The sequence below is a fragment of the Corvus moneduloides genome, chromosome 3 (assembly GCF_009650955.1).
Source record: "Corvus moneduloides isolate bCorMon1 chromosome 3, bCorMon1.pri, whole genome shotgun sequence".
In the NCBI taxonomy this organism is placed as follows: Eukaryota; Metazoa; Chordata; class Aves; order Passeriformes; family Corvidae; genus Corvus; species Corvus moneduloides.
In genome coordinates this window covers 27,813,764-27,837,208 of record NC_045478.1, presented here as the reverse complement: position 1 = coordinate 27,837,208, position 23,445 = coordinate 27,813,764, and the positions used below count along the sequence as shown (strand labels likewise).

Sequence of the window (23,445 nt, the reverse complement as noted above, 5' to 3'; positions counted from 1 at the left end):
GAGTTAACAGAAAGTCTAAGAGTCAAAGGGTATGGTTTGAGTGAATGTCAATCTTGAGATCAAGCTACTGGAAATGTAGTTACATGAAAGCACTGAAAGATTAGTAAACCATCCACCCCTAACATCTATTCACAGAGCTAAAGGAAAAAAACCATTTCTGATACTCAGCAACTGTCATCAGCATCAGAGAAGACTACTAAAAGCCACGGTCTGGACTGAAGGATCCTGAACTATTATTAGTCACACAAACATTACTGGACCATGCAAACAGAGCAACAAGGAGGGGCAGCAATAATGACAACTTGGAGACAGATGGGAACTAATTTTATTCCTCTTCTACTGGCTATCTCAAAGACTGTCTGATTAATTTCTGAGAACCCAGGTATAGCCAACATTTTATTTTCTTTTTATTAGGTTTGCATGGAGGGTGTATTGTTTCATGGGTTTTTTGGTTTAACACTAGGAGTGGACACTGAAGAGCCCTTTATCCTAATCACACTTAAACCATGTCAAAGTCATGGACAGGACAACATCCATTTCTGAGCAAAGAAGATGTTTATGGAGACAGTTTTTCTTAGTCGCTTTTGATAAGAAAAGATAAGACTCCTAGTGAATCCGAATTCTACTTTGCAAAAGAAAAACAAACAAAAAACCCTAAACACATACACAGAAATAAAATCACAATTCACATTAAATAAGGAACTACATTAAATATAAAGATACTGCCTTAGTGTGCAAATTCGCTGAAGAAAAAACCTCTACTAAATCCAACCCACACATATAGCAAGGCATCTAAGCCAGTAAATCCTCACCAATCTTTCCAATGATTAGCAGGATAAAAATCCCAGACCAGCATCAATTCTTGATGCATATATAAGGAAAAAAAGCCAAAGGATAGTATCTCTAGGGCTTGTCAGATATATAGATGCTTACTGATATAAACCAGGAGAAAATAGGGGAAAAAAAAGAAAAAAGGAAAAACATTCCTAGGGAAAAACATGGGTATTTCAAGAATTTGTCAAGAATTACTATCAGTGAACAATAAAGTCTTTAAAACTATTCTCTTTTAATTTGTATCTTAATTAATCCTTCCAAGGGAGAGTCCTTTAAGTGGAACTTTCACATTCTTTTCTATCTAGTGCAATAGTTTGTTGCTGCCTGACAAGTAGTGGTGACATTCCATATGAACTAAAGACAACAACTTAAAGCAGGTTTTTCCTATGGATCTCAAGCAGGTTCCAGACAGTTAATACACAGAACTCGTTGGTCTCAGCTTAAATATCACCAGTACATCTTCCTTCAATGAAAATGACGACAACCTCTTACTACCTTAAGCTCTTGCTAGAGCAAGCAGTGGGAGTCACAGTTCTTCAGGACACATCTGAAAGTACCAATTCCTACATTGTTTTTGCTATGTAAGATAGATTTTCAATTTAAGTTTCCATTTTTTAAAAGATGATAAAAATTTCTGCTTAATTTCATTCAGTGTTTTATGTGCTTTTGTTGTTCAGAGGAAGTTAGCACAACAGTTAATGAGGAATGTATGGGTTTTAGAAGTTTCTTATAGAAAAGAATTACATTTGTGTACTGACTACACAGTAGTCATCCACAAGTCACTGCACGAATAAAATAAATTCACTAAAACACTCACAGATTCATTTAAACTTCTTTTCTAATCACAGTGCAGTAAAACAACATATAAAAAAATTCTGCATCGTATCCACTATAGTAATAAACCTACTCATAATATTAAACAATAGAAGGTGGTGACTATAATCATCATATCAGTGGGAGCACTGCAGCCAGAAAGCCAAAATTCTGGTATAAACCTTTTATAAGAAGAAATATTTCACAATACACACTGACAAATTGCATATGGTATTCCGACATGACGAGAAAGTAAAATTGAAAAGCAGTGCCTTATTAATGAAAGTGTCAAGCAAAATATGCCTTACCTGAGTTATTCCACTGGGAGGGATCTTGTATGACTGCAGCTTTTGCTTCAGTAGCTCAGGATCACTGTGGCGGAATGGGCACCCTGACAGTAAAAAATAAGCAAACTCACAAACAAGGCTGTTTACTCAGGAGTTAGTGCAGTAAGGCACTCAAGAGACCAGCTAAGCTGTTCCTAATTGTCTAACAGCTTATTAATAGGAAAGTTAATTACCCATGTGTACAGTTGCTTACTTTTTTTTTCTTTAAATAATTACTCTACTGCAGAGTTATCAGGGCACCACAGGCTCAAGAGTCACATAAAATATCCCACCATAAACAGGCCACAATTCTCATTCACTGACAGGAAAAGGGTTTAAGTTAGTTCCTTACTAACAATGATAGCATTGGTACATTTAATAGCTGTGGAAAAAACTCAAGAAAATAAAAGTAATGAGAGACAACTGGTCTTTAAAAGCATAGTCCATTGTAAAAATATCCCTTTATAAGTACCTTAGAAAGTTCCACCACCTAAGTAACGGCGGAAGTTTTTTGTCCCAGAGTGAGTTTTGAGACACAACTGAATGAATGACTTAGTACTAGCATAACAGTGAAGCCAGCACAGGTTTCCCATGTTTAGTCGTACAGCTGTAGGAGCTTTTAAAATACCCTAGCAAACTTCAGACTTCCTGTACGATTGATCCATATTTCAGAACACCTCTACCTGGTCATTTCTTAAAGCATCTGCACATTTAAAGTCTCCCTGAACTGCATGACACAATGAATATAAAAACAGCAGTTATCAAGTCTGATCTAAAGAGAACAATTCAAGACCACTGTGGTCTGGAAATTAAATACGTAATTTAAGAGACTACAGGAGGGAATAACTTCTCTAGCCAAAGGATTCTGATGTTTGTAAACACTTGGGGTTTTTCCCCTTAAGGAACTCACCATGATAATCCCCTTGACTTGGTGGATTGGACATGATAATCTTCATGCAGCTGTATGGGGTATAATCAGTCCTCTTTCCTTCTTTCCCATAGCTGTGGCGAATGCTGTAAGCATATCCTTTGTCAAACTGAATAAAAACAGAAGAATAAATTCGTACACATTGGGTCAGTAATTCTATCTGCTCTGCAAATAGAAATGCTGAATAACAAAATATATTTTCCAAACATACTCAAACTGAGGAAAATGAAAACCTATTTGCTTGCTGCTAGCTTTGGGGTTTATATTACATGAACTTGAATTTGTACATATACATGTTTTACAGACACATCACAAGAGAAGTGAGTAACTGCATTGATTTAAGGTCTTTTCAGCTGATTCTGTAATGGCTTTAAAGATAAGATGATATAAAGAGGAAAATTTTGAACCCCACAATATTATTAAATGGAGAAAACATGGTAATTTAAAATCTTTCACAAATGTCCATACATTGATTGCCTGATCAGGGAAAAAAAAATAGAAATACAGATTTCTTTACTCAGGTTCACATTCTTGTTCTTCCAATGTATAATGCTACACCTATACTTTGCTTCAGCACTGAAGTTCAATTCTTCAAATTCTAAAATTAAGTATACTTTGCTTGTATAAAAAAAGACTTTCTCTTTTGTCTACCAATAGACTATCAACTCCTCCAATAAAATGCAATCTTCTGAAGTAATATAGATGTAGTCAAACATTTATCTTGACAGCTGAGCACAAAGCTATCAATATATCATTTTAGATAAGTCCTATGGAGACCATTCAATTACATGACTTCACATCATTTTTTTACATGGTAAGAGGTGACCCATAGTAGAATCAGATTACTTAATATACAGATTCCATTAAATTGCATTAGCTACAATAAGACATCAAGGAACATTTGTTCAAATACCATACTTCCAGTTCTAAAAACCACAAATATGATAAAATAATGAAGCATCATATTTATAATTACACCTCTTTGGTCTCTCTTTGCCTCAAAAAAGAGCTATGACAGTACGTAAAAGGAAAAACTGCTCTTGCTCAATTCAAAATTATAGCATTAATCTTAAATTCTACATCTAAGTACAGACAATTCCCATAAGAATTTAAGTTTTCTTCTCAAAAACCACTTTAAATTAATTTTTTACTCTGACTCTGGTATTTTCCTAATAGAAGACAATGTAATATATTGAGAAAAATCATTCAAACATACAACTGCTAACACTACTACTGCAAGGATATTCTCATTTCTACTGATAAAAGCAGTTCCCTATTTGGCCTGTGGATGTCCAAATAGTACTTCAGAATATTCATATACCTATGAAATCTCCTGACTGGACTAAAGATGACAAAAACAAAATAGAAACAAAAATGTATTTTTCTTCATATAAAACACTTCAATGTTTTTGAAAATATAGTCTCTTGAAACTCTGTAACATAATATGCAAATATACATGATAAATGTGTATAAAAATATACACAAACTTTGAGAATAAAATCCTAAATTGCACCTGACTCAAACAGTAAAAAAAAAACTTATCCATCAAGATGCTGCTCACAACGAAGTCAATGCACGAAGAAGACTAAAATTCAGCACTTACCCCTAATAAGGCTTAAGACATCCAAAGCTCTGAACAAACATTGACTAATTAATCCATACTGTGCACTTGGCAAAGTGACTTTACTCTACTTTAAAAGACTTTTTAAAAAGCAGGAAAGGGAAGAAAAGAGAGACAACAGCATTTTGTTTTCCAGCATAGCCACAGGCAGGATCAAGCGGGTGGGAATACTCCTTCCTATCTAGCCAACCTTTCTGCTCAGGAGATAAAAGAACTGGTTGGTTGAATAGCAAATAAACACTACTTTTTCTAGCAACAGAGTTGGGCTTACCAACTCATCATTAGAGAGAACTCTCTAGGTGTGTGCACACACTCGGAAAGGCCAGGGAACAGCTCCCCACCCCTTTGCAGGGCCCCAGCAGCTGCTGGCCAAGTCCTGCTGCTGCCCCTGTTGGAGCAGCAAGTGGTTTGGTTATCCTGAAAAACAGCAAAGATCAAATACAAAGACGTGTGCATTTTAATTTCCAATCTCTGCATGAACCTGTTAAACTGAAGATGGAATCTGTGATCCTGTAGCCACCTATTCTTCTACCCAAAAGCTCTGGAATTTTTCCTCCTTTTCAAAAGATGAATTAAAGCACACTTCCATCTTCTTAACAAAGGATGTTTGAGCAAACAATTAAGTTACACTAAATTTTTTTTTCCCAAGGGTAAAGCAAATTGTGATCGCTTCAGGATGCACTGCTTAGTTTCCTAGAAAATTAACACCCCTCTTTAACAGTTATGTATACTAAAATCTTGAGCTGTACTTTTCACATCACTTGCCTTAATGCCCACAGAAATTACTTTTAGTACTTAACTCAGTACTTTATGCTGAGAACCAGCTCTTGCAGTAAACAGAAACAACAGCTACATAATAACACAACACGGCCTTGGGACAGGCTGCATCTTTTCTCATTGCTTTCTTGTAATCCTGTTTGGTTCCCAAGAGTTTTTGCAGTGGCAGATGGCAGAGAATAACACAGCTACGTGGTGCAAGTTGGCACATGTGCAGTTACATGCTTCACTGAGAGCTCTCTCATCCTTGTGATTCAGCTTTTCTTATCATTGATCACAGAAACGGGATTTTAGCACGGCCAATATCTGACAGGCTGCGTGGTCATCCTCAGCAGGAAGAAACCATGAACTGCGGCATTTCATTATAGAAAACACATCCTGCAGAACAACCTTCTTTGTACACTGGGGAATGAACTCCATGGTCTGCCTCATTCTTTCCTAATATCATTACTCTAGGATGTGCATAAAGGAAAAAAAACACAAGGAGCAACCCCTTTTGCTAGAAAAATCACCAAGGTAAAATTAGACATGTTTGAAATCTGCAGAAACAAGAAGACAGAGCGATCTGTTCCTTCCTGTTTATTCTAACACCTCAAATTGAAGTGGCTCAATTTAAGTTCCTTGAAAAAAATAAATTATACACAGTACATATCATGCATGTAGGTGTTTGCAGGGTCATTCTAACTTCTTATAAATTGCTTGGTTTTAAACTATTTTAGAGAAACAGCTTTAAAACCTGTAAAACTACTATTACCATCTATTCTAACTGCAATCTACTAAAAGGGCATTATGGCAACAACCTGTAAAAGGTCAGACTCAAATTAAGTGATTTGAAAAATCACCAAAAATTTTTGGTGATTTTTATAAGAACTTTTGAGTTCTTATACTGGGATATGAACCCAGATATGAAGTTGCTAAACAGTAACGAAGCTGCAGGAGCAAGTACATTTCCATTGTACTCTGCATGACAGTTTTCACTGAGATGAAACTAAAGAATACAAAACCAAAAAATGATTCATCAAAAATCTGGGCATGTTCTACAGATCCCACCATAGTCTGTGCTAACTATCAACAGAAACTGCCAAATTTACTATGAAACAGTAATACTGAAGCAAGACCATTACATTATTGAGATTACCTACTGCTGGTCACACTTGACAGCAAGGATTCTCTGCAAGTTTTTAACTGTAAGCCCACATCAGGACTATCTCACTTACTTTGCCTCTATTTAACTCTCTGAGCTTTATAAAATCTGCAACTCATTTATAATTTATGTGTGAGGTGAATGGGCCACGGCTTTGGCAAGGGAGAAGGAGATTAAGAAATATGTCTCGTTTAAGCAATGAACTGATTCACACTGAAGCCAAGAAGCTGAGGCAAAGGCAGCCCTATCAAAAATTGTCACTCGGATCTTGGAACGTGCAAGTCTAGGCATTAGCAGCAGTGTCAATTTTTGTTTCAAAAAACTGCCAGTCAACTCTCCAAGCTTTAACCTGATCACTGAAGACAAAGTTTTTAAGGACTTCTCTTTCCTTTAGGCATGGCTGTAGGATGCTCGTGACATCATCAGCAGAGCACTTCAGACCAGACAGGTGGGTGGTTTTGAGGTTTTATGCACCAGTGTTTGTTGTAATAAACTGATATGTCCACTGTATGATACTGAATATACTAAAGATGATACCGGCTATCCTGGTGACACTGAGGCTTTCTTAGACAACTTGTCCCTATAAGAAACAAAGCTCTTAGTACTGACAAGTGGGACAAAACCTGTAGTCCAAAGCCAGAATCAAGGAGGCTTGGGAGACAGTTCACTTGGTATAGGTAAGTGTACTGTAGCAAAGAACTTATATTTTGCTTTTATGTGGTACATTCACAAGAATATCAGGGTACTGCAGATTAATTTGCCTAATAAATGTTAGTTAGGACACACGTACTATACTAGATACACTTCACTAGAAGATATACAAGTTACAAATTATAGTGTAAATAAAAAGGGATAGATATAGATACAGATATCTAAAAGCTGTAAATTTGCAACTGGTATAGCCTAATACCAGATTACCATGTTCCAGATAGGAACTTCAGGAAAACCTATTTTCAACAAGTTCTGATCATATAAAAATGCATACAAGATCTTTAGACATGGAATGAGGATGTACCTCAAAGGGACCATTTGGCAGGTGTATGTTCTCCTTTGAAGGAAAGTTTTCAGTGGACAAAGCAGGAAAGCATGGGTCATGTCTGCCACGTAATTATCAGTTTGATATAACAGAATATACTTTCAAAAGAGAACTACAAGAAATGACATTCCCCAGGCACTCCAGCCACTGAACAATGGGCATCATGTCATCATTGACCATTACCTTCCTTGTATCACTTGCCATATTTGCAGATTAGTATCTGTAAATAGAAATAGGTGCCCCATAAAATTTGTTACCAAATCTGATATTCAGCATGCATATTAGGATAGAAAATAATTTGCTGACAGGTCTTGCAAGCCCTGTATGTTCAGGTCCATACTTCCACAAAACTTTCATGTTTCAGTTAAAACTACTTTTATATATTCATGTAAGATTTTATGCATCTATTCCTTACAGTACTGGGAAATTTATTTATTTGAAGTCTATCAACTAAGAAAAATGGCACACAAACTTTGTCTGGCTTCTTGGCTGACCACCTGATTATTTTCAAGTCTGCAAAATTCAAAGAAGTAATGGCTTAACACCTCTTTTTCTTAAACAGTCATTGGGTAATTTCCTGTCTAAAATTGTTGAGCCTGTATAGGTAACAGCTTCAAATTTATAAATTTATCACACACAGTCATGTATCTGCTGAAATAATTGGTTCTCTTTTTCATCCATTTCCTAAGCAGTCACTCTAATCATTACTGTTGACACTGCTTAGTTGGCGTATCTTTTTCCAAGCAACTTTTTTTTCTTTAAGCTCATTCTTAAAATAACCTCAATTTAAGATTATCTTTTTGCAAGCACAGTTGTATTTAGGAGCACAAATAAATGCTTCTCTATCTGCCAACAACAAAAATTTGTCCTAAATTACCGTCCTGTAGCCCAATTTCTACCTCAAAAGTACAGATCAGAGACATCACCTAAAACCGAACTGGAAAACTACTACATTGTGTAGCAGTCAGCACAGACCAATTCACAGCAGTATAAAAAACCTTTTCCCCTCCAGTTCCAGGATTTCCAAACTACATGAGGCAAGAACCACTTAGCCCTGGAGATGGTTTCATCTGCTATAAGAAAACCAGAATTTTTTGGTATCAAACACCTTGTATACTACCCATATGAGCATAAAGTGTGTGGCTGATGAACTAGCAAAAATCTGATACCACAGGCTTCTATTTACAGCAGTCTAAGCTTGCCTTAGTATAATTTAGCTAAATATACAATTTACGTACACAATTTCTTCACACATCTACATGCACCAAGACTTTGAACCAGGAAAAGTAAAACATAAACCGCAGAAGGCTGTCTTCTGCCTCAAGACACTGCATCAAATTATCAGCATAACACATCTTAAAGCCATCTCTGTAACAACTTGATTTTTCTTAGGCACACGCTTGGTCACCTACAAACGATTTTATTACCTACTTCAAAACTGCAATATTTCTTTCTGTATCTAAATTATTCTGATGTTTCAGTTGGGATAAAGTTAATTCTCTTTTGAGTAGCTGGTACGGTGCTATGTTTTGGATTTAGTATGAGAATGATGTTGTTAACACACTGATATTTTGGTTGTTTATAATTAGTGCTTACTCTGAGTCAAGGACTTCTCAGTTCCCCATGCTCTGCCAGTGAGGAGGTGAACCACAAGCTGGGAGGAAGAACCAAAAGGACAGTTAGTGGCTTGTTGGGGGGGGGGGGGATTGTGATTTGGGGAGGGGGGATGACAGGGGTCCTCTCTCTATTTTTATTTTGATGCCTATGAAAGTTAAACAGAAGTAGAATAGTAACTCACTGCATCTGCAGAAATAAGATTCCGCTCCAGACATCTAAACCCAGACATCTGCCATTATTATCAGTGGCGGTCAATGCAATCAGAGGAGTCTGGGGAGCAATTCCATTTGCCCTGGAGGCTCATTAAATAAATCATTCTCTAGACACTATTGACTATAAGGGCTAGGTTTCTATTGGTCATAATGGCAGCTTATAATCCTAGTGTAAAGAGAATGTATATCAAGGAGAAAAGAAATTCAGTATGTCTGTATCAAAACTGAGAGAAATCCATACTCTTATGTATACCACAGCACTGTGTATTACAGATTCACAGAGAAGATGGATGAAGACTGGCAAGGGGCCCAAAGTCCAACAACTAATTTCCTACTGCTTATTCAAGCTCTATCAATTCCCTAAACAAGAATGCTCTCATATGATGTTCTATAGTTTTTATTTGAATTTTACCCTAAGCCTCAGGTTTTTAAATGTGGCCACATCACTCAAAGAGATTCAGTGACTTAGACTGAAAAACATCCTTTCAACCAAAGTGAGAAAGTTATCAACATTTGATACAACTGTGGAAAAAAACCCTGCCTTTTACTGATATGGTTAAACCTCTTGGACAAGGATCAATGACAGAACAAAAGGATATTAAGTCCCAATCACATGTTTCAGGATGTCAGCAAATCCTCAGTATAAGTGTAGATTAAAACAAATTGATTTATTTTCTAGATAAATTGATCATTAGAAAAAAAAATCTAATAATTCTTAAAATAAAATTACAAGGAGACAGAGTAATGAATAAATTTCCTCAGGCTGATAAGTATTCCATATGTCTACTCTAGAAACATACACACCTAACCTTTTTGAGGCAGTCATAAAAGAATGACAAAAGCAAGGCAATAAAACACAAAACAGTACATGGATACTTGAGGTTTGTCAACCCATTTGAACATAGAGTAAACTAGATATTGGAGCTCTCCTAACAGCATCGTTTGGCTCAAGATCACTGGCATACTCTCTAAAAGCTCTGCTGTAAGACCAGATTTTTTTATTTATTAACAGGACAATAAAAGACAAAATCTCATTTTAAGATAATGATCAAACAGAAGTTCAGAAAACCAGGTATCAGCCCTTGCTGTCATAATAAAAAGAACTGCTTACATATAAAGAACAATTTATATTCTGTCTTATGCAAAGTTCACTATAATCAAGACATATTTCAACTCTAGACTGCAATTTTGACAAGAGCTTTTCTGCACTCAACAAAAGAAAGCTTGTTTCAAAAATACACAAGACTATTTTCCTATCTTTTTTTTTTTTTTTTTACTAAAAGATGACTTGACTGCAGGGAAAATGGGAACAGAAGAATAAAGAAGCTCTACTACCAGACTGCTCTGAACTGTCTCAGAAGAAGTAACACACATCTCATTTTTAGTGCCTGCTGTAAACTTCTAAAAACAGGGAAATAACTGTGGTAAAAAAAGCACAAGGAGCCCAACTACTGTAATTGTGGGCTTTTTTAAAAAGTTTGTTATAATTCACTAGTATTGCCCCAATTCTCATGCCCCAAATTCAACTCCATTAAGTAGATGAAATAGAAAAAGAAAATAAATTGGAATTTAAACAGCAAAACTTGCCATAAAGACCACATGCTTCCACTCCCACATGTACAGCAGGTGACCAAAAGAAAAACAGGGAAACAGAAAACAAACTAACAAAAAACTCCAAATCCCCAAAAAGCCCACAAATAAACCATATTTGAGGGACATTTTGTTTTTCTCCTTTGTGAGTGGACATAAGGGATGCAGGGAGCAGTGAAAGTTTAGCACACACCACATTATGTGGAATTCAGTTTCACAGCTAAATAGCATTGTACATTTCATACAAAATCAGAATCCAACTTTCTTTCAAGAAGTAGTAACATCTGTAATGTTGAAATACTTAAGCCCTATCATAGTCATTTCCTTTTCCTAAATCAATATATTAAACTTGCAAAACATGAATTGCACATAGAACAAATAATGTATGAAGAGCTGTTCTGTCTTTATTCATGAGATTCAACTGATCTCAAAGACATGAGGCAGAATGTTAAATCAATTCTGAAAGCAAAAGTACATTTTTATTTACATCGTGCCTATTGTGATATATCAGCACATTCAATACAACATGCTGCTTTTCTGGATGACTGAATATGAAATACAGCCACGATTTACTGGCTGAATATAGACTGAATATGACATGTATATGATGTTACACAAACTACATGGACATTATCAAACAAAAGTATTCAGAATTATGGGGTTTGTTTTTGAACACAGTTTATACAATTACAGGATACCTGAATGTTTGATAAAATAATTTTAAAGTATTATTTCAACTAAGAGTACCAAGATAAAAAAAATTTCTATCAAAACTTTTCTGTTCAAAAGAACAGGAACACAACTGGAAGAGACCTGCTGTGTCATTCAGCTTGTCCTGGAAGGTAGTAAAAAGATACGGATGAAAAGATTTGCATCTCAAAAACCTCTAACCTGTCTCAGAACTTGGGGTAAATAGCCAAAGAGCTTAAATACATTACCAGTGGTGTGTGCAGCAGATGGTTAGAGGCAGCTGTATGGTTAAGAAGGTATTCAAAAGAGTCTGCTAAAAGCTCTATATTTAGCGACACTCAGATACTTCACAATCCCTAAACTTAGAAATGTATCAGCCAGATAGGCAAATCCATCTATTACTTTTCTTAAAATGTCATGGAATGACTTTCTTGCTGCTGCTGTGAGGGCCAATAAAACAGAAACCTCTTCTGACAAGTACAGTCCATCTACACTGATAATGAAGTGCAAGACTGACAAGTGGTTCAAAACTACAAAACGAATCTTAGAAAATTAAAGGTCTGGCTTCAATATTCATTTTTATACATGCAGTTCTAAAAAGACACTACATCATGGAATATCAACAGCAGTGTGTGTTGCTGAGAATAAAGCAAGCCATAAGAGAGCAGATTCTGATCTAAATTAGTTTCAGTACAGGAAAGATAATTATTGCTTTCACTCTCTTCACTGCAAGAACCATATCACAACCAGCTCATACATTAGATTATTAAATACAGATTTCTGTGTCTAATATGTAACAACTACAAAAAGTGATCCTGTTTCTTTTTATGGTAGCTAGCACAGTTAAACATCACTAAAACTATGCCATCACTGTTAATGTCCTGGAAGAGAGATTATAGCTAGAGCCCTTCTCTATCCCTAAGACATGTTACAGGCTAAAAAATGGCCCAAAATGTTCCCTTTTAATGTAATTCAGAAGATGAAAACTGAAAATCATACATTTTTAACAGGGTAAAAAATGCTGAACAAATTAAAGCACTTTAAACTGCATAATCATAGGCAAATGCCACCATAACTTGGGCATCACAACAAAGACTGCAGAGTTTCAGCTTTAACTAGGATAATTGGGAAAACCGAAAAAGGGATTGAGTTTGGAGTGAAAGAGCACACATTTTTACCATCACGTATTACTGTGATTCCTCAAATATTTAAGTGCACATTCTAGCCTTCAAGTATATTACACAGTCTAATACTCTTCAATGTTTTCTAGTACCTCATCTTCAGTTGGGGTCCATTGGAATAACACCCATGAAACAAAAATATGGCAAAAAATAATGGGTTTATACCAGGTCCATTTCATTTAAGAAATACTGCTTTAAGACTTTGAATCTATTATGCAAAAACTAGTCGTTCTTCAATTAGAAGTTTCTGTAACAAAAATACTGTCTTACGAAAAAAAGTTACAAAATGAAAGTGGAACAGATTTTTGTCAATATTCCTAAGCTTAGATAACTGTAAGAGACACTGATATACCGATTTTTAAGTTAAGGCTTGAGAAAAGGAAGTTTCAGAGGGAAATACACAGAAATATGGTTGAGTTTAATATGCATCTACATTAGCTACAGGGCATAATTAAAACATAATTATGTCCCAAAGACACTTCCTCCTTAGCATCCTTAACTTCACGGACAAACCTGTAAGCACCTTGGGTTTAAAAGGTCAGGCAACATTGTTTAAAGTAAAATAAATTCTTACAAGTAAAAGGTAAAAAAGTAAGAGTTTCCTTTGTTTTTATTCCTTCTAGTGCTCATAACTTCCAATGTGTCAGTCAAAAAGCAAATTATAATACAAACTGAAGGCAAACAATACCAAGTGAAGTTACAGATTATTCCCCTGCCAAAAGGAACTGGTGCAGCATCTACCATTGGAAGGGATCTGCATGTTTATTTATATATTTCTGTTTACATTAAGCTGTAAGTTAACAGTACCTTTTCAGTGATGGTTACATATATAGCACATGGGCAGAAATGGTGAAAAGAAAATTACTTTCATCTTACTTTCCTTAAATAAGTGGAACACCTAATCTTATATTCACATCTCATTTTTCACCATCTGACTTCTTATTTGTCAACTGGAATTATGATGTGTATTGTTTATTTAATTTGGAACCAAAAGTAAAACAAACTATACGAGAGAAACAGCCACAGAACAAGTCTGTATTTTTTGTTTAGTGAAGAGGTTAGAGCAGCAATACCTACAAACTTGCACATATTTGTGTGAGGACTGTGAACAATGTAGATGTTACTGGTAAATCTCTTTGCAGCAAAGTCAGAATTTTTTATCCATCAAGAAAGCAGAAATGGTACCAACTGCTTTGTAAAACTTGTACTATTAATCATATCAGGCAGCAACATCCACAAATGCAACATGGCATGTTATTTTAATGACAGCAATTTCATACTATTATTTATATCTAAGTCCTAATAAAAATCATTATCTGATGCAAACAACTTTAAACAATTTTGATTTGATCTCACGATGCCTAATTAAACAGGAAGCACACAGCTATCTCTAGCTCTGATTAGATGAGCTAATTTTCTGCAGTCTTTCTAGAATCACTGTGTACACAAGACTAAACACAAGTAACACTGACAATGCTAATAGGGACTTCCCTCTAGCCATGGTTATATCTTTACAGGCATTGCTCATCATCTCTACTTTTGATACAGCAAGTAAGGAATCTTATCCCAGTTCCTTCCTATGATTTGGCAGAATTTAACAGATTCTGCAAGAAGTTATTCAAGTACGATCACAGAAAGATAGAATCATTTATGTTAGAAAAGACCTTTAAGACTGAGTCCAACCGTAAACCTAGCACTGCCAAATCCACCACTAAGCCATGTCCCTAAGTACCCTCCTTCTTGGCATACAATCAAATGCAACCCCTGTGAGCGTGCTTTCTCAGTCCTCTCTGTTCCAGAATCCATTCCAGAATCCTTCCTACTGCTGTAGTCAATAGGCACACAAAACAAATTGACAAAAGCAAACCATGCAGATCAGTGTGTCAGTAACACCAACAGAACTCAGATGATCTTTCAAAATTCTGAAGCACTCCACAAGAGAAGGGAAAAGAATGCTAGCAAGCACAAGCAAATATGCACAGCACACACAAGACATGAAGGACACAAAGGACAAATTCCCACCTACAAAACACAACTTTAAGTAACAATATATGACAGCAAGAATCTTGCACAGACTTAGCACACATACTGTGATAGCCATAAAGCCAAAACCAACCTAATTTTAATGGCCATTGAAGCTTATTTCCATTCAGCTAAAGAAGGATATTATGTTTCTATGATTCTAAACTTAATGGCCAGATCACAGAGGTTTTGCAAGAAAATCCTAGTTGTCAGGCTCAGCTCCAACCATTCATATGGAACCAAATGGTGAAGAAAAATAGCTGCCCACAACATAAGTTCTCAGGATTTTCAGTTATTTACATCTAGCTCCTCACTGCTTATTAGTAAACTACTACAGCCAAAGGAAAATAAAACAAAATCTTTTTCCAGATACAACCAACAAGAATACTACTAATTCAGCTCGACTCAAATGTAACACCAGCAATCCATGCATTTATAGCTTGAAGTCATGCTTTTCATTCTCATGCCTAGTTGTATAAATTTTTACTATGAAACAAATTCACTCAAAACGCCTCTTCTGCATATTGCTTATTAAAATACAAAAGGGCCTCCAGACTATTCTCTTCAGCCAAGATCAAGGCAGCTAATTGATCTCAGCAGCCACCTGTCTTCATGTGAATATCACCTTCAAAAACAGTTATGTCCCATTTGAACAACACACCTGTTCTCCTCCAGGCTTCAATTTGTGTGGAAAATAAAACACTGAGGAAGTTGTACGAAAGGAGTAGATCTCCTGATGTTTGACTCACTGATATTAAGCTGATTTCTGGAAACTAACATGACTAACGTTTTAACTTCGTGTTCAGTGTATCACTGTCTCAGAGGCTGTTCAGTTCCTAACAACCATCTCAACATATAACTCAACATCTTGGTTGAATCACTTCACAGTTGTGCACAAATACTCTGATTTCATAGACTTGTCCTTCTTTTCTTTACCTGGCTCTTTTCTTTAGCCTTTGGGGTTAAAATTCAAATTAAATATTAATTTTTACTTCAAGCTACATGCCTAGGATGTAAGCCTTGGACCACCTACTGTCTTGAAACACCCCTAACAATTGCACATTACTATATTTTTCTTTGAACTTGCATTAAAAGAAAAGGTTTAATGCACATTAAACAGTACGTTTGGGAATAAAAATGAGTTGTGCAAATGAAAAATGCATTTTCTTGTTTCTTCTGACAATTAAATCACTTTTAGCCTGCTATTAAAGAAATTCCAAGAGCTAACTTTGTAGAATACAAAACACATTTTGAAACATACCATAACAGTGTTTTTACTTTCTTTATACTACGTAAGTATAACATATTCAACATATAATAATTTTATGAATGTAATGCAATTTTGCCAAAACACAACAAAAATTATTCACTCAAAATCTTTAAGACTCACTTGTTATATTTCAATATAACTAGAGTATGAAATCATAAATTCCAAATTGTCCAAGACAAATACAGATAGTAAGTGGTTCTACTGAAGCTAATTTTTACAATCATTGGTGGAAGGAAAAGATCTTTTTGATTTTATGGTAAGTTTAACACAAAAATACAATTTAATCAATAATGTGAATATCTTGACCCCTGATAACCAATGAAAGCAACAACAATATTCTTTACTATATCAACGTTTTGTTACCATGACATAGTCCTCCACTGCTACAGAATTCAGGAAATAAGATCTTACTGCTACTATATGCTGCACTTTTATTACAATTTTGTTTCATATGTCCTAGAAGAGAAAACAACATTTTCTTGAAGTTCTGTTTTAGTCTTTATACATCTCAGGAGAATTCAAACCTGGCCACCTATTTACATTACAGTACTACTGATGTAATTTTTTTTTTAAATGAAATTTTAACAGAGGAATTTCAATTTTTTCTTTATCTCTTAGATGTTAAATGTTGTGGTTTGCTGTCCAAAATGTCACTCTAGCCTGCAGATTTGTTAAGTTTAAATAATTCAAGAATAAGAATAGCAGATAACATTAAATTAGAGAATTATAATTAAAAATGTAACAGAATAAAGATCCTTTTCTGATTTATTAATCGAAATGTTCCTAAAATAGTAGACAGCAATACCCAATATAAAGGGGCCAAGTAAGAAAAAAAATAAATCTAAGAGCAAAACCACCCTCAAATCTCTAAGAAATGAGACAGTAAAATACCAAAACCGAACGTAACCAACTGACTGACAGAGAAAATATTCATGAGGATTTGAGCAGGTGGAGGTTGTTTTAAAGAACCACCACATCATCCATGCATTATAAATTGCACTGGGCATAGTTGTATGTGCTTAAAAGCACTGACCTGAAGATTGCCAAGTGCCTACTTCTATTTTACTTTAGATACACAGGGCTTTGTAAAAAATATAATTGCATAGACTTACAAAGCATTAGAGCATAAACACTTCTAATTTACATCTATACATTACATTTGTTTATTCCGTACTATCTTGTCTCCCTCTAGCGGCTCGCTCTCACAAACATGTGCTTCTGCCTGGATTCAGCCCAGTCTGCAGAATCACGGGGTAATTCAGGCTGGAAAGGACCTCAGGAGGTTCCTAGTCATGGAATTTCTGGTTGGCCTTGGTAGAAACATTCATCACCAGCTGTTTGCAATCAAGGTAAAGGCTCACTCTTGAATCCAGACTCAAGAATCTCCTAAGATCATTTGGAAAAGAAATCAAAAAGCCAGGAAAATAAAGTCACTGGAACTATCTCATTGGAATGTTTTTTTAACAGAGTCAGAGACATATTCCTTTGCATATTGATGCACTATATGGCTGTCACATTATCTGTACTCAGCTTCCACAGGATCACCATGTGTGGAAGAAACATAATATATTAATAATCTCCTGAATTTCAAAAGCTTCAATCTTAAGGGTTTGCTTCTTTACCAACAACAGACTCTGAGCAAGTGAATTTGAGTAAACTTTCCTTTTCCTTCTTCCAGTGAAACATCTGTCGTGAGGACCTCCACTAGCAGGAAGGGATGAAGAGGCATACTCCGACAACTAGAAAACAACCTGCTCCTTCCCATTGGTGATCAGCCATGATAGAAAACCACATGCCCTATGAAACTATAGTGAATTAATCTGGAAGACTGACTCGGGATGAGTAAGAGGCTTTGCTAGCCTGAGTGCCACCATGTTTCTGAGGGAAGAGTCCTAGAACATGGGCTAAAGAGCCATGTCTCACTTTCTGCAAGAAGTCACAAGGACAGGAAAGTTATTTTGTCACAAGGAAAATTTGGTAAATATAGTAATACTTCAGTTTTGGAGAGTTACTGAATAAATAAATAAACCCCCACACTCTTGCACAGTTTTAAGATGTGCTTCAACAGCATATGCAACAATAATAAAAACTAGTGCAATATCAAACTGCAGTACCAAAGGAATTACTTTTCAACACAGAAGTGTGTAACTAGCAACTGTTACTTCTGCACAAAAAGGTAAAAAATCAGAGTACTAGAAGAGGGCATTTTGTACCACCATACATCTATTACTGCTAAGAAAAAGAACATGTATCACAAGTATATGTAGCAAAGGAAAGCAAAAAGTGATGGGCTGCCTTAAAGCCTTCTGTCTGTATCAAAACCTCAGATCCAGGCTATTAACTAAACATGTAACTGAATAACACCTTAAAGAAACTGATTCTGCATTCCTTCTTTCTTTTGTTCAAAACACTGCATTATTTTTCAACTCCTCCTTTTCACGTTCACAGGCTAATCATACAAAAGTATCTGAAAACAGTAACAATTTCCACTTCAATGATCTCTGTTAGAGGACTTTATTTATAACTATGAAAGCATTTTTCAATCTGTACTCTAATTATGTAATTTATCTTGTCATCTTATTACCTTTGTGTATTTTTAAATCACACTGGAGATACATCTTTCCCCTCCCTTTTTTTTTTGACAGGGTCAGGAGCTACTTTTTAAGCAAGAATAGTGAAAGATTCTATGAGAATCAGTGTCTGTTTAGAGTAAGATTACAATTTATAGAAAAAACAAAACAGTCTTAAAATAACACTGAAGTTATAAAGCCAACTGGCACAACCATTCAGTCAGAAGTAATGCATCTACTCCTATTTGGCAGCTGATCCTTTCATCTGAACAACAACAATTTACCATTTAGGCACTCTTAACCTAGCAATTTGCAGAGTAATTTTAATTGCAGTGCCTAAATTAGATAATGTTTTATTTTCCATTCTGCATTTGACCTTGTTGTGAACAAGCCAATACATGACCACTCCCCCCCCGGCCCACCAAGAGAGCATCTCCACCAGTTTCAGCACTTTCTTTGTAGGTATTACTTGATTTTTTTTCCCACTGACTACATGGTTTCACACCTCATTCATACTTCACAGATTCCTCTCTAAAGGTAAAATATAATTTCTTTAAAACTTTCTACAGTGTTTTATCAATAAGCCCTAAGGTATGCATGAATCAGTTACTCAGAGCACAGGAGGAGTTCTTTTTGGTGCAAATTGTCCATGCGCCTATGCTCAGCCTGGAGACCGTGCTTAGCCAGTTCGCTGCTAATGTGCTCATGGTAACTTCCTTCCTGCTGAAGGCTCAAGTTGTGTGCCAAGAATTCTTAGGACTGAGAATTGGCATAGATGTTGCAGCTATTAAAGACAAAAATGAACAAACAATTTTGAAATCATAACAATTTCCAGCAAATTGAACACTCCCTCTTTGCAATAAAAGAGTCAGTAGGTAATACATCATTAACCTTAATCTTTACGAAGTATCATGCATATATCTTCACAATGCTCCAGTAAAATGAAACAGTGTAATTAATTATCTCCACTCTACAGGAAAGGAACAATGGCATGAATGCCAGAAAATAAAAATGTCAAATGAAGAAAATAGCAATAAGAATTGTATTAATCTTCCTTTTTTCAGGACATTAAACATTGTATGACACTACTGTGAAAAATCACGGGCCACCAGCCTCAGTTAGAGGCATGAAAAATTAGTTTTCTTTTTTATCCCAGTTTGAAGCTGGTTATCTAGAACTTGAAAAGGACCAAAATTACATGGAAGTAACAGCTTCCTTGTGAAAAATGCAGTAACCAAACTCCTTGTTTGATTCACAATATGCTTTCTAACTCTTGAAGCTAAACACAGGATCATAAAACTTCATTTCTTTCTAGGGCCTATCAACAGAGATGCTATAGTAGGAAGTCATAACCCTGTGATTGAAAAGAGGATCCAAGGTGCATACATGTCTTCATACATGTGCATGTACATATTTGGTCAAAGCACAAGTAGGTGGAATCAGATGTGTTCTCCCAATATTTTTTGAAAACAGAAATAACAAATGTCTGTCTTTATACTGTTACTGTTATACTGTAATAGCTTGTTTTTATTCTTTCAGCTCCTTTAAGCACAAGATATGGCAACTGAAAATTCTGGATTTTCCTGAATTCAATTAGTCTTGTGAGTTGACCCTTATTGGATGTCAGGTGCTCACCCAAGTCTCTCTCTCACTCCCCTCCTCAGGTGGGCTGGGGAGAGAAAATACAACAAAGGACTCGTGGGTCAAGATAAGGACAGGGAGGGATCAGCCACCAGTTACTGTCACAGGCAAAACAGACTCGACTTGGGAACACTAATTTCTTACCAATCAAATCAGAGGAGGGAAATGAGAAATAAAAATAAATCTTAAAACACCTTCCCCTCATCCCTCCTGACTTCCAGGTTTGACTTCTGGTTTTCGCTACCTCTTTCCACAGGTGGTGCAGGCAGACAGGAAATGGGAGCTCACCACACATTTCTGCCGCTCCTTCATTTTCCGGGGGAGGACTCCTTACTCTTCCCCTGCTCCAGAGTGGACTCCCTCCCACAGGAAACAGTCCTCCATGAACTTCTCCAATGTTGAATCTTCCCACAGGCTGCAGTTCTTCACAAATTGCTCCAATATAGTCTCTTCCATGGTGAGCAGTCCTTCAGGAACAGCCTGCTCCAGTGTGAGTCCCTGTGGGGTCACAAATCCTGCCAGCAAACCTGCTCCAGTGTGGGCTTCTCTCTCCATGGGGCCACAGGTCCTGCCAGGAGCCTGTTCCAGCATGGGCTCCCTACTGGGTCATAGCCTGTTTCAGGCATCCCTCTGCTCTGGCATGAGGTCCTCCATGGGCTGCAGGAGGATCTCTTTTCCACCTTGGTCCTCCATGGGCTGCAGGGGCACAGCTGCCTCACCATGGGCTGCACCATGGGCTGCAGGGGAATCTCAGCTCCGACACCTGGTGCACCTCCCCCTCCTCCTTTTGCACTGACCTTGGTGTCTGCAGAGCTGTGTTGCTCTCACGTATTCTCACTCTCCTCTCTCTGGCTGAAGCTGCTATTGTGAAGGTGTTGTTTTCCCCCCTTTCTTGAACATCTTATTCCAGAGGTACTACCCAGCACTCCTGATGGGCTCAGCTCTGGCCAGCAGCAGGTCCCTCTTGGAGCCAGCTGGCATTGGCTCTGTTGGACAATGGGGGAAGCTTCTGGCAGCTTCTCGCAGAACCTAACCCTGTAGCCCCATCCACTACCAAAACCTGGCCACATAAACCCAATACAACTAGTAATCAATTGGCATTCCACTTCAAAATGTATTGCCACTCTTCAGAGATGTTCTTAAGACCTTTGGAAAAAAATGCATTTTTGAGGGGTTTTTTTTTAAATAAACTACCTATCTCCTTTTAAATCGTATCACATTTAAGAAACTAGATAAACAGAGGTTTAGATTCTTATTCAATTCATAGCTTTAAACCCCTTTCTCCTTCCCAAAAAATTTGCAGACATGTTGATCTATCTTCTGGGTCTTGAAAGAGGCATACCTACCAGAATTCATTTTAGCTGACTTTATTTTTTGCCCTGTATCTTGTATAAATAGCCATGGCCCAGAGAACCTGAGGTAACAAAAGATTGTCTACCAAGCACTCCAAAATATTTCACAGTACTCCGGAAGGCTGAGATCTCACAATATTAAATATGAAGTATCACACTCCACCCAAAACTGAGATATGGTCTGAAACTGTGCTCTAACACATACCACAGGCCAGGCAGAGAAGGATGAGAGAGGAAGCCTTCTTCATTGTACCTGAGCTGTTCAAGATACGGAGCAGTTCACAGTCCTCCAAAAATTAGACATTACATCTTCCTCACCCACAACACTCTCAAAAATATTGGCAAGAGTGAGACTAATGACTAATATATCAGTTATACCTCCCATTGCACTGAATAGTATTTCTCACTGTTTCCTTGAACATATTCTTCTGACTTCTGTCCCCAGCTGCTTCTTTCATTCTTCAACTGTAAATTTGCTGAGGCAAGACTACTTCACACAGAGCTGTCCAATCAGTATTTTTTTAATAAACAACAAAAAAGGCTAACCTTTTCTTTCAGATAGTACTGGTTTTGGTCACTTGTCTGCTTGTGAATTAATTTAGTTACATAGTACCTGTATTTTGTAAAGGACACTTGTTTCCTAGTAGGACGGTTTTTCTAGTCTTCATCTATAAAAAGCCTCTTTATGGCTTGCCTTTTTTACCCATAGTTCAGGTGAATACCCAACAAAATGACTAAAATCATAAGCAAAGAGAGCAAAAAAAAAACTTCCCACCTTTAAAATACATTACTGTACCTTTTGCCCAATTATCTCCTTCAAAAAGCATCTACTTAAATCTGTAGCACAATGTACGCATTAACTACATCTCCACATTCACATATTGAGGTAAGTTTGAGATACTTTCATTAGTTGAATTACCTTATCTGCATCCACTTTTCCTCTGATAAATTCTTTCTTCCAAAATTCCAGTGCCTGCTCCAGAGTCAGGCCAATGCCTTTTAGGAAGAGTCCGTACTGCATCCGGCCTCCGTGACGGAGGTGGTGGCTGTCCCGGAGGGCTCTGTGCAACTGCCGCATGCAGAGAGGGAATGACTTCACAGAGAGCTGACAAGAGAAGAATTTCTGTTTAAGCCATACTGATCATTTAATTTGTAGGATATATGTTTACTGTGATTATTAATTAGCTCCATTTGAAAATGCCAATGGCTGGAAGAAAAGATGCATGTACAGAGAGCCTTGGGACTGAATTCATAACACAAGTGAGTCCATAAACTATCCAATTCAATAACCATCTCAAGAACAAAATCCAGAGGACAGAGTAATACAGGTGGCAGTATCAGATTGCCTCCAGCTACAAAGTAACACAGGTTTAATTGCTATCAGGAAAAATATATCCACACTTGCATTACAATATTTCTTGACTCTGCTTTATTTTAGCATCTGGAATGGCGAAGCAGCCTTTGATAGAGTTTTGGGGGACTGGGGAAGGGGAGGGGATTTTCATTCACTGCCAGAGAAACACTATCATGGTTAAGATGGACACTGAAAACACACAATTCCTAAAATTCAGATAAAGGAGTTATGTTTTTAATCGTCTCTATACAATTCATGCATGGTGTTTTACATCCCATGTTTTACTTCCATTTTATTTACTTCCTTGTTTTCAAAACCCCTCCTGTAAGTCAAAAATCAAAAAACAGCATTGAAAAGACTAATACTGCAACACAGTAATCATAAACTAAACATCATAGTTTGCAAGATTGTTAAATAAGAAAATTTTGTTAAATTCTGCTTATAATTATGTTAGATATTTGTGAAA

The 23,445-nt window shown here is 36.6% G+C and overlaps 1 protein-coding gene across 1 annotated transcript in view; it reads right to left on the bottom strand.

The window, feature by feature from the left end:
* Window positions 1–23,445, bottom strand: part of PRIM2 (DNA primase subunit 2) — a 96,598-nt gene that overhangs the window by 11,342 nt on the left and 61,811 nt on the right. The window contains exons 9-11 of the mRNA XM_032104696.1: window positions 22,545–22,730; window positions 2,884–3,010; window positions 1,956–2,038 (exon numbers count right to left, since the gene is read on the bottom strand). Of these exons, the coding sequence (XP_031960587.1) occupies window positions 1,956–2,038; window positions 2,884–3,010; window positions 22,545–22,730 (396 nt within the window). The remainder of the gene's footprint in view (window positions 1–1,955; window positions 2,039–2,883; window positions 3,011–22,544; window positions 22,731–23,445) is intronic.